General features: G+C 39.9%; 1 protein-coding gene across 1 annotated transcript in view; it reads left to right on the forward strand.

The window, feature by feature from the left end:
• The window catches only part of ISPD (isoprenoid synthase domain containing), a 368,609-nt gene that overhangs the window by 231,396 nt on the left and 124,171 nt on the right, over positions 1–13,042 (forward strand). The window contains exon 9 of the mRNA XM_018047357.1: positions 3,506–3,637. Within this exon, the coding sequence (XP_017902846.1) occupies positions 3,506–3,637 (132 nt within the window). The remainder of the gene's footprint in view (positions 1–3,505; positions 3,638–13,042) is intronic.

Below are 13,042 nucleotides of genomic sequence, written 5' to 3' on the forward strand. Positions count from 1 at the left end.
TTGAACTTTGCTCCTATCTCCCTCCCCATCCCACCCCTCTAGGTTGATACAGAACCCCTGTTTGAGTTTACTGAGCCATATAGCAAATTCCCATTGGCTATCTATTTTACATATGGTAATGTAAGTTTCCATGTTACTCTCTCCATACATCTCACCCTCTCCTCCCCTCTCCCCATGTCCATAAGTCTACTCTCCATGTCTATTTCTCCATTGCAGCCCTATAAGTAAATTCTTCAGGACCATTTTTCTAGATTCTGTATATATGCTTTATAATGATATTTATCTTTCTCTTTCTGACTTACTTCACTCTGTATAATAGGTTCTAGGTTCATCCACCTCATTAGAACTGACTCAAAGGTGTTCCTTTTTATGGCTGAGTAATATTCCATTGTGTATATGTACCACAACTTCTTTATCCATTCATCTGTCGATGGACATCTAGCTATTGTAAACAGTGCTGCAATGAACAATGGGATACATGTGTATTTTTCAGTTTTGGTTTCCTCAGGGTGTATGCCTGGGAGTGGGATTGCTGGGTCATATGGTGGTTTTATTCCTAGGTTTTTAAGGAATCTCCATGCCACCTTCCATAGTGGCTGTATCAATTTACATTCCCACCAACAGTGCAAGAGTGTTCCTTTTCTCCACACCCTCTCCAGCATTTATTGTTTGTAGACTTGTTGATGATGGCCATTCTGACCAGTGTGAGGTGATATCTCTTTGTGGTTTTGATGTGCATTTCTCTAATAATGAGCAGTGTTGGGCAACTTTCCATGTGTTTGTCAGCCGTCTGTATGTCTTCTTTGTAGAAATGTCTTTTTAGGTCTTTTTCCCACTTTTTGATTGGGTTGTTTTTCTGGTATTGAGTTGTATGAGCTGCTTGTATACTTTGGAAATTAATCCTTTGTCAGTTGTTTTATTTGCCATTAATTTCTTCCATTCTGAGGGTTGTCTTTTCACAGGAAGGAAAAAGAAAGGAAAAAAGAAAACTCCACAGAACTGCAGAAGCCCAATGTAGTGGCAGAGATTTATAACAACAATGAAAAGTAACTGAATATACACATTTACATATACACCCATAAGCAAAATCAAAACAGTCCAACAAAAATAAAGTATAGTAGATTAACCTGGCAAACAAAGGATACCAAAAATTGTATCTACCAGTTAAGAACACAACTAACTAAAGCACAAACTGGAAAACAAAACTAAAGCAAGTTACCAATTGGGAAATAAAGCAATGAAAATAAAACTAACAAATATGTTGAGAGGAAAGGAGAGAAAGAAAAGAGGGAAAGACTAGATATGCAAAGTTAAATAGAGGTAGGTAAAGATTTATACACACTAAAGGTTAACTGCAAGGGGAAAGGAACAGTAAGAAAAGCAAACAAAGGAATAAATGTAGAAAAAATGATAGGTTAAAAAAATTAAGAATTAAAATTTAAAAAAGAAAAATGAAAAAAAAACAAACAAGGAAAACTCCACAGAATTGCAAAAGCCAAATGTAGAGGCAGAGATTTATAACAACAATAAAAAAATGTGACTGAGGGGAAAAAAAAAAAAAAGCTCAAAAACTTAATTAGATTTCATAGTGCCAATAAAATCGACAACTACAACAGATGGCTGGGAGGAAGGAAAGAAAAAGAAAAGAAAAATCTGAAAGAATCTACAGGACAAATCAAAACATAAGAATAATAAATGTTTTTCTTGAGTTTCTGCTGTCAGAGTCCTTTCGCTCGCTGGGAGTCACAGTCCACCTCACCTCCCTAGGATGCCCTCCAGCTGGTACTGATCTCTGGACCTGATGTGGGGCCATCTCAGATTCTCATCTGTTCCTACTACCGTGTGTTCTTGCCTCCAATGTCCTCAGCTATCAGGACTAGTGCGTTTTCTTTTGCGAGAGCTGTCAATGTCCTTTTATATATTCCACATATACAGAATCTGCCTAGTTGATTGTGTTGATTTAATCTGCAGCTCATATAGCTGGTCGGAAGGTTTTGGTTATTCTTCCTTAGCCACACTGCCCCTGAGTTTCAATTGTGGTTTTATTTTTACCTCTGCATGTGGGTCCACTGGGGTTTGCTCCTGAGGCTGCCCTGGAGGGCTTGGGTTTGCCCCAGTGAGGGCCAGGTGCGGAGAGGGTGCAGCTGCTTGGGTCGCAGGGGTTCTGGCAGCACCAGGTACTCAGGGGAGTTGGCGGCCAGGGCAGCAGGAAATATAGTGCTCTAGAAAGGTATGGCAAGCTCTCAAGTATTGGCCAGTACACTCCAGTATTCTCTCCTGAAGAACCCCCCTGACAGAGAAGCCTGGCAGGCCACAGTCTACAGGTTCATAAAGAGTTGGGCACAACTGAAGCGACCTGTGTGCATAAACGCAAGATTTTCTTTTTTGCCTGGGGCACCTTTGCCCCACTGAGAGTTGAGCATGAAGGTGTCGCAGCTGCTTGGCTTGCAGGGACCATGGCGGCACAAAGTGTGGAGGGACATAGGCTGCCTCCATCGCAGGAGACTCCCTATCAGAGTCTTTTTTCGAGCCTCTTGTAGCCAGCAATCAGAAGGCCTCTTTGGCCAGTCTTTCTCTGTAGCTCTGCCCGTTCAGGCACTTAGAGGGCCCCCTTGCCTGGGCTCCTTCTTTGTTGTTTGGCATGTCAGGCACATAGAGGGGGCCCCCCTGGGGGGGTCCTAGTCTGTAGATCAGCACATCAGTCACTTAAAGAAGCACCCTGGGTGGGGTCCTACCTTGTAGTTCAATGCATCAGGTGTTTGATGCGCCAGCCTATTGTTCAGCTGCCGATGCTGGCGTGTGGGGAGAGAGAGGCTATGGTGATGGCTCCACCTGCTTTGCATGACTCAACAGTATCGCCTTGCTTCCATGACTGCCCAGCTTTCCTCCATAGGCATTTCCCACCACAGTCTCCTCCCTCACATCCCCTCGATCCATCTCTCCAAAGTCAACAGCAGCCCTCTCCCTGGGATTGCTGCACAATCCCTGAACTTCAGCTCCCAGCTGCTGCGCCTTCCAGGGGACCTGTGTCCCTGTCCAGGGCATGTATGGCTGCAGCAAGGACTGTCTGCTGCCCATTCCATTTAGGCTGCCATGGATCAGCTTCTTCACTCCCAGCCTTAAATGTTTCTCCTCTGACTCAGCCAGTTGCCCCAATGTGGGGATTGGACCCCTGCCTCAGTGCCCCCACCTGGTGAGGGCAGGTCCAGTCCTACTAACACTCCTGTTTTTCCCCCTAGTTCTTCATCCTACCGAGTTTTGCGTGGCTCTATATATTCTTTTCCACTGCTTTGTCCTCCTGTCTGCTCTCAGCTGATGTTCTGCTGATGCAGTTCTGAGTCTGAAGGCATATTCCTGATGTATCTGTAGAGAGAGATGTACTCCACGTCCACCTTTTCCTCTGCCATCTTGTTCTCTCTGTATGTGTTTTGAGCTTTTTTAATATCATGTTAATCAAGGAAAAGTGAATGGTATTCTAATTGTTACCTTTTATATTATTTCTCAGGTGCATTTTCTTGATTATGAATCAGTACCATTCGGTCAGAAAATGGAAAAGGTAATGCAGATTAGAGAGTTTGCCAAGGAAGCGAAAAAAGGAAATATTTTATTATTTGGCCTTCTCATATATTTCCCACAGGTAGGTAAAAATGTTGGTAAGATTGTATGTTCTGTAGACTTAACAGTATTTTTTTTGGTGGGAACCTGATTTTGTTAAAAGCAAAGAAATATTAAGGAAATTTTGGGCTGGAAAATTATTCATATTCTGAAGCAGGTGGAAACTCTTGACTCTAAGGAAAAATTAAAAATCAAAATAAGTGTTTTGATTGGGGGAAAAAGATGAAAATTGGCAAATATCTCATATGGAGTAGCCCACATAGAATTGCCAGATATGGAAACAAAAAAATAGAATACCCGGTTATTTGAGTTTCAAATAAATATTAATTTTGAGTACATCCCAATTTTGGAGTTTGAAATTCGAATTTCACATTTAACTGGACTTTTGTGTTTAGCTGGCAACCGTAAGGTCATGACTCTTAACCATTTGTATAATTTAATATATTTATTTCTCTCATGCTATGCTAAAGATGTTGGTAGTCAACATTTTAATCCCTTGAAAGCAGTGGCTGGCATTCAGATTGCATGAGGGCATGGTACTTAACTAAAGAAAAACTCATATTGTAAATGTTTTTAAATAGACAGTTACTTAAGCTGAAGGCAAAATGAATTAGTGTTAGAGATTCTTTGTGCGGAGAAATGCTATTTAAATAAAATTGTTTCAAAAATCTGTTAGAGAAAATGGATTTGCCCTTTGTCGTCCATAGACACCTTTTATGAAACTAGCAGAATGCTTTATGATGTCTTAGAGGTGTACCACACAGAACTCAGGGAAGTAAAATAGTTGACTGCTTTTTTTTTTTTAATGGTCTGGAATAAAAGAGATTTGGTACTGACTGTCCAGGGGATGAGAGGTATTTAAAGTTATATGGTTGACTAACATATATTGTTTATGGAATATTTAAGGTGCCTTTCTTTTAGCCTGAAGGTAACATTTCTTTAGAAACAAATGGATTTTAATTAAATGTAAGGGTCATCTTTTAGCTAATCCCTTGTTTTCTTTTAATTCTGAGGTGGTTTCCTCCATTTTCAACCTAGACAGGCATGACCTCCAGTTGGTCACAAGGACATGGCAAAGTTTAGTTCACTTAGGATCGTGGAATTGTAAAATGTTAGTCCTGTAGGGTTCCTGAAGTCAGCACAACCAAGGCTTGAAGAGCTACATGTACTTGCAAAAGGTTATAAAACTGGCCGAGTCAGACTAAGAACTCGGGTCTGTGTCTTCCTTCAGCAATGTCTCCTCTTCAGTGCGTTGTCCTTGGTTATACTCTGGATTGTCATGGCGGGAAGAATAAGTCAGTTCTTTCTCTTGTGCCACGTGAGGGTGTCATGGAGCTTATGACTAATACTGTGCTTTGCAGATATAAAATAGAGATGACTCAGGGAAACCTGATAAGCAGGGAATGGTAGAGCACACACAGTTCTGGAACTCTCTGTCCTATGACTTAGACTAAGCACAAAGGGTCTGTAGCTGGCATTCCAGGGGAGGGCCTGGTTGCCAGATGAAATAGAACATTAAATTTCAGACAAAAATTATTTTTTAGCATAAGTATGTCCCAAATATTACATGGGACATATTTGCACAAAAATTTCTTTGTTATTCTGAATTTCGAGTATAATCGGTCTTCTTCTGTTTTATGTGCTAAACCTGGTAACATTTGTAGAGTGTTTACATAAAAATAACATTTTCCCACATGTGACATGCTCTATACTTTTATGAGCTAGAGTCCAGTGCATATTTTTGTGACTCTACCTATTGGGAGAATGGCCTTGTTGAAAAGGAGGAGCCTTTGTAGCTTTCCGCTTGGGATCTGACTGCTCTTTCAAACAAACTTGGATTTCCTAAGCCAGCTGTCTGCTAAGTTACCAAAAGTAACTTAGAAAAAGATGGTCCTGCACTGGCTTCAAGATCTATTTCTCGTTACTTTAGGATGCAAAGATAGCTTACTTTAGTATTGCTTGTCTCTTCTTGACAATATAATAATGAAGATGTTTCAAGCATGTGAGAATGTTTAAAATGTAGGATTTACTTTTATCCTTAAAGACAGAAATGTGAATTGACTCTTACTTGCCCAACACATTTTCTAGTGCATAATTCCACCTTAAGGAGCGTTTCCAAAAGCTCCTGGGATATTGGTTAGATATGCCATTTGAAAAAGAGCTGTGCTTAAAAAATTGGGGAAGTGGCAGTAATAGAGTTTAATAGACTCCTTCAATGAGGGCTTCTCATGAACCTTTAGTATACTGATTATCATTTCATAACTTCAAACTAGCAACAAGGGCTATGCCATTTTCCATTTTCTCCTGTAACACTTAACTGTAGATAAATCATGGGACTAATGTTCCCTAAAAGAGACTTTGAGAAACACTGCTCACAAATACACCATAAGTAAAGAAACCACTACTCCTTCACACTCTTTTTATATTTCTGTACTAATTTTCCCATTTAGTTGAAGCAGAACTTCTAACATCAGATGCCTACTTGACACTGTAAAGACCAAGGATATGAAGATGTATAAGGTGGAGTTTTTGTTCACTGTTCAGAGAAGAGTGTTGGTTTGTGCTTTCCATGGTGCTGTGAGACACAACTTTTTATAGTATTCATACACTGGACTTTGTTCCCTAAATCTGATTCTGTGCAAGCCATTAGGTGTTTCATAGGTAGTTATCACATATACTTTTAAGTCTCTGAGCAGTTAAACCTTTCTATATTTCTTAAACTTGTTTTTATAACATTAGCATCAAGTGCTTCTTCTTTAGGTAGGTTTTTGATTTATTAATAAGCCCCTACTTGGAAGAGAGAATATTGAACTGACTTTCTGTATCTGTGTTATATATATTTTCTTTCTGGCTTAAAGAAAACCTCCCTTGTTTTGTATGTGATGTTTCTGGTAATGTAGATGGTCTTGATTTTGGGCCAAACCTTCACACTGTTGATGTACAAGGTGTTTATATTTAAATAGAATTACATAGATTTTCTTTCTTTTTAAACACAAGACATTCTTAAACCTCTGTATCTGTACAAAGCTCTTTTACACACATGTATAGGGCTTTCTGTGTTTGTTGCTGTTCAGTCACTCAGTCATCTGTGGCTCTCTGCAACCCCATGGATGGCAGCATGCCAGGCTTACCTGTCCTCTACCATCTCCTGGAGCTTGCCCAAGCTCATGTCCATTGGTGCCATCCAACCATCTCATCCTCTGTTATCCTCCTCTTCTCCTGTCTTCAACCTTTCCCAGCATCAGAGTCTTTTCCAATGAGTCGGCTCTTTGCATCAGGTGGCCAGAGAATTGGAGCTTCACCTTTAGCATCAGTCCTTCCAATGAATATTCAGGGTTGGTTTCCTTTAGGATTAACTGCTTTGATCTCCTTGCAGTCCAAGAGATTTCCAAGAGTCTTCTACAACACCATAGTTCGAAAGCATCAATTCTTCTGCACTCTGCCTTCTTTACGGTCCAACTCTCACATCCATACATGACTACTGGAAAAACCATAGCTTTGACTATATGGCCCTTTCTCAGTAAAGTAATGTCTCTGCTTTAAAACACAGGTTGTCAAAGCTTTTCTTCTATGGAGCAAGTGTCTTTTAATTTCATGGCTGCAGTCACTGTCCACAGTGATTTTGGAGCCCAAGAAAATAAAGTCTATCACTGTTTCCATTGTTTCCCCATCTATTTGCCATGAAATGATGGGGCTGGATGCCATGATCTTAGTTTTTTGAATGTTGAGTTTTAAGCCAGCCTTTTCACTCTCCTCTTTCACTTTCATCAAGAGGCTTTTCAGTTCCTCTTTGTTTTCTCCCATAAGGGTGATGTCATCTGCTATCTGAGGTTATTGATATTTCCCCCGGCAATCTTGATTCCAGCTTGCGCGTCTTCCAGCCCAGCGTTTCTCATGATGTACTCTGCATATAAGCAGGGTGACAATATACAGCCTTGACGTACTCCTTTCCAGACTTGGAATCGGTCTGTTGTTCTATGTCTGGTTCTCACTGTTGCTTCTTGACTTGCAAACAGATTTCTCAGGTGGCAGGTAAGGTTTAGCTCGTAGTAGACTAGAATGTTGATTATGTTTGGTGAGTAAGTGAAGAATGGCCATTTGAAAAGGTTTCTCAGGTAACTGAAATCAGGTCTCTTTGTTCATTAATGACTACTGTTCTAAACACTCAAAAACTTTCAGTATAGTAGAGCGGTTATATTGTTAAAGATTCTTAGTTGTAAACAAAAAAAAATGTTTCATTGACTGTTTACAAGACAGATTTTTAGAAGGTGTTTTGTAGTTTCATAGAATTTCTCGAGAGTCACAGAGCCAAAATCGGAAACTGTGTATCCAGGGGCAGGGCCGCTGACAGACATGCCCGACCGCAGTGCAGGGCTGCGCTCAGAAAGATGCCCTCCATTACTGACTCTGGTTACACGGTATGCGAGTGAACCATGGGCAGGAATTCTGGTCTAGCTGGTCCAGGAAATGAAAAGGGCTTCCTAGATAGTCTCCTTGCTGCTAGTGCCACTTCCACATTCTAAGTCTCTTCATGTGCATAACAGTACCTGTAGCATTTAGATACCATAGAATCTGGGGCAATGTAATTTGGTTTTTTACTCTGCAGTCGCTATTGCACAGAAATGAAAGCTGGGTTATGGTTAGGGCAGGCATTGCTTGAGCCACTTTGCAATATCAGCCCCATCTATGTCATATGGAGTCTTGTCTTAGATTGAAATGAAATCAAACAGAGCACCATTAACCAGCTGTCTTTACATTCAAGAGCTTGGTATTTGTCTCTAAGTAGGCTTTCCATATGGTGTCTACTACAGTTATACATTTTTAAGTACTATTTTGCATATGAACTTTTATGATACGGATTTGGCAAAGTCTATAAAATTAATATCTGTAGAAGTTTTGTATTAAATCTGGGCATTTTACATGCTCAGGGCTTTAGAGATGACACAGGTTCATGGTTAAAATGCTTCCAAAAGCTATTGTAACTGGTTATTTCTTAAATTGAACTAGTATCTTCCCCTTTAACTGACAAACTAGGTATATGACCTTAAACGAAGGATATAAGCTTTCTAGTGGAGGAGGGCCGGCAACTCACTCCAGTATCTGTCCAGAATCCCATGGACAGAGGATTGGAACCCCAGTGCATGGGGTTGCAAAGAGTTGGACATGACTGAAGTGACTTAGCACACATGGGTAAGCTTCCTAGGCTTTGGATTTCCATTTGTAAAATGCAGAAGTCAGAACTTCTGCATGAAAGCCTTTGTTGGATGAAAAAGTGGACACACGAGAGGCGAGCGGGCTGTGTCAGGTTATATGTTGACCGTCTCTCAGTCTGACACCAAGCAATGCGGGAACTGGGCCTGGGTTTTCTGTCCTTTCCCTGTGGACCATAAGCTTCACTATACTATTATTTCCCTTATTTTACTGAGAATTACTCATTATTGTTCCTATGTTTTATTCTAGTTTAGAGTGGAAACTGTTCTCTCTCTCTCTCTTTTTTTTTTTTTTTTTTCGGTTAGATACCTCAGTGAAGTAGATGACAAAGGTGATGTCTTAGTCTGTTCTGCTGCTACTGCAGATACGATAGATGGGAGGCTGGAAGTCTGAGATCAAGGGACCAGCATGTTTGAGTTCTCAGGAGGCTTCCCTTCCTGGAGGCTAAGCGGTATTTTCTTGTTGGTCGCTCACATGGCAGGGACTAGAGTGAGGCCTCTAAAAGCCCTGCTGTGTTGTCAAGGACTTCACTCTAATGAGTTAATCCAGCATCTTACTTCCTAAAGCGTCATATAGGAGTTAGGATTTCAACATACGAATCTGGGGGAGGGACACAAAGATTCATTCCACAACAGGGAAGGAATTAACATCCATCAGAGAAAGGTTAAGAAAACGTAAAGCATGTTAGCAAGAAAGGGGGTGTGTGCCATGTTAGTCTATTCATTATCTTCTGTCTCCTTCTCCTTTGAACTGGCATTCCACTGGATTTGATACAGTGGGAAACTGGACTTTGGCAAGTATTAATCTGGCTTAGTATTTTCATAAGATGGGGTTGTTGCAAGGGACTACATCAGACAGAGCTATAGGAAACGAGTCTTGGAGAGGTCGGGGGGTAAACTAGCAGAGCCCCTCTATCTTCTGGGCTTTCCTGGTGGCTCAGATGGTAAACAGTTGCCAGCAATGCAGGAGACAGAGGTTTGATCCTTGGGTTGGGAAGATCCCTGGAGAGGAGAATGGAAACTCACTGCAGTATTCTTGCCTGGAGAACTCCATGGGCAGAGCTACGATCCATGGGTTTGCAAAGAGTTGGACATGGCTGAGGGATTAATATTTTTCATGTTCATTGTATCTTCTGTCTGCTCCTGTATACACCTGTTTCTTCTCTTCCAACAACTACAACAGCTTCTCTTACAAGAACAACAGCTCTGAGAGGCACATAAAAAGGGAAAAAAGTTACCAAAGCAGTTCTGTGATTTTTTGTTTTTTTAAAGAAAAATTATTTGTAAAAGACTTACGAGGAGCTTTTTATAAACCTCCAAAATAGGATGTGAAATGGTGAAATGAAGTTTGTTTGGCAAAATGGTAAATTAGATGACGATGTGTAAACTGATCTTGTGTCCGAGGCATAAGCCAGATCTCTCTACTTGGTGAGTTAAGAAATCCTATTCTTTCTCTGTTGTCTGGGTTTTGAAGGTTTGGGGTCTATTGTGAAGGACGTCCAGGAAACATTCTTGACAATGAATCACTTTGTAATAACTTTAAGGAAATTCCAAATGAAACATTAAGAACTATGTGAGCAGGTTGAAATGCTCTCAGATGCCTTTGTGAAGGACCTTAATCGGTAGGATACAATGGATACCAGTCCTTCCCTCTCAGATGTGCCCCGTTTGCTCTGTGTTCATGTTTCAAGTCTGTGTGATCACTTGGAGAACAAATAGGTGTGTGCTATCAAGTAGCTGAACACAGTTTTGTTTTGCATTTTTAATGAAAATCTTTGGAGAGATTAGGCTTAAAACTCTATTCCCTGAAGTCCTGAAGTGAGAAATTACTTGGACTTCAACTGTGAATTCTTTGCGAAACTCACATTTCTATCCAGGCCATCAATTGTATGGCTTGTACAGTAAACAAACAGCACCAGATCTGTTTCCAGAAACCCATAATATCCTGTTCAGAGCAATCAGGCTTTTTGATGTGGGAGTGTTGATGAGACTGAATATTCTTCACTTTCAAAATTGTTTTGGCTTTTATTGTTTAGCTTTAGTCATTCTTTGGGAAAATAAGGTTATAAAAGATAATGTCTTTTCAGAATTGCGGGTTTGAAAAACTGAAGCGATCTTCAAGGAGTTTGGTTAGCTTACTTGGCCAAGTCATTAGAGAGAGCATCAGTAACCTATTTTACTTAGATATATCTAAATGAAATGGATTATTAGATTCAAACTTCTGCTGCAGATCTCCACTTAATTTTTGTGAATGAAAGAAGCACCATTATGCATGAAAACGGCCATGGAAAATTCTTAATGAACTAAATCCTTTGCACAATGTATTAGCTGGCTGTTAGTGCATAACAAATTACCCCAGAACTTAGTTGCTTAAAGGCTTTCCTTGTGGGTCAGCTGCCTGATGAATCTGCCTGATGTGGGAGACCTGGGTTCAATCCCTGGGTTGGGAAGATCCCCTGGAGAAGGGAAAGGCTACCCACTCCAGTATTTTGCCGTGGAGAATTCCATGGACTGTATAGTCATGGGGTTACAAAGAGTCGGACAAGACTGAACAACTTTCACTTTAATTAGCTGCTTAAACTACATAGATTATCTCACAGTCTCTGTGATTCTCTGGCTCGGGGCCTTTTTCAAGGCTCCACTGAGAATGATCCTCTTCCTAGCTCACTTAGCTAGCTGTTGGAAGTAATCAGTTTCTCTGTGCTATGGCACTGAGGTTTCACTTCTTCACAAGCTCATGGTTGGAGGCCTGCCTCTATTCCTTGTCATGGGGGCCTGTTCACAGAGCATTTTACAATAGCAGAGCCAGTCAGAGAACCAAGAGCGAAATCAAGAGTCTTCTGTAACATAATCACCAAGAGACATCCTGCCAGTTTTCTTGTATTCTGTTCATTGAAAGCAAATGACAAGATTTTGCCCACAGGCAGATGAGGTGACAACATAGGGCATGGATACCAGTAAGATTGTGGTCACTGATATATGTATGTATGTGTGTGTGTGTGTATATATATACATATATATATCAATCACAGCAGTTTTTATGTAGAGTTTCCTTAAAGAACATTAGAGGGAGGGAGATATCTTTCTCCGTTTGTTTTCATTTTATGGAACACTAATTATCCAAACTGCAGAAGCAGCTGTGCAAAGAACTCTAAAATTGCAATGTTTAACTGAATCAAGTAGAGAACACGATCTGCATGCTGGGGGTCTTGGAAACATCAAGCAGGGTGGGAAGGGAAACAGAAAGAAGAAATGGAAAGTCAAGATAATTAAGATTTAAAATTCTAAGCCAATGGCAATAAATCAGAATACTTAGAAATATTAGGGGCTTGTTGACTCTTAGATACTGCATGCTATTTAGATTAAGGGTAACAGTTCCAAAATCTGGAACTACCCAAGGACAGTGTTCCAGCAATGAGAGTTAGTTTTATGTAAATTCCTTATTTTCTGCCCTAAACCATCAGGATTTAGCAAAGAAAACAGTTTATAAATTTATAATAGTTTGTAAATAAACATGTGTTTATTGTCTCTGAGAATCCTATCAACATTTTTGATTATGATCACTAAGGAAATACAGAGAGACCTTCTCCATTGACAGGAAGATATGAGTAATGTTTGGCATAAAGATTTGTGTATGGAAAACAGTGAAGTTTATTAGTTTTCCATCCATCTCATTACTCACCTTTGACAACTGGTAAGGAGATATATTTTAATTAAGCTTCAACTTTCTCTTACTGAGTGCATAATGGCAATTATATAGTAATGCTATTAGGAGATGGTTTAATAACAAACATATCTATAGTCACTCTTTGGAATCTGCATTTTAATGGACAGAAGAGACACAGATGTTTTACAAAGACACCATTCATGATTATTACTATGCTCTGGCCATTGTTTATATTTTGCATGTTTCTAATCACTGAACTGTGCTGAAATTCTATATCAGCAAGAACAGAAGGAGTGTTCAGTAGTACCACAGATGATTTGCCATTTTCTTCAGCTAAAAATATATTTTAATCTTTTGCATTTTTGCTCTACTTCCTTTATAAAAATACGATTCTCCATGTGTACCTATGGGCTAAAAGCTTCTGAATCATAATAAGTTTCATAACTATGCCACAGATATGCTTTTCAGAAGAGGATTCAGGAACACAAAAATTTAATGTTTATTATAGGAAACATGCTGTACTTCTTTATTGTTTACCATCAAGGCTTTT

The sequence above is a fragment of the Capra hircus genome, chromosome 4 (assembly GCF_001704415.2).
Source record: "Capra hircus breed San Clemente chromosome 4, ASM170441v1, whole genome shotgun sequence".
NCBI classification, from domain to species: domain Eukaryota; kingdom Metazoa; phylum Chordata; class Mammalia; order Artiodactyla; family Bovidae; genus Capra; species Capra hircus.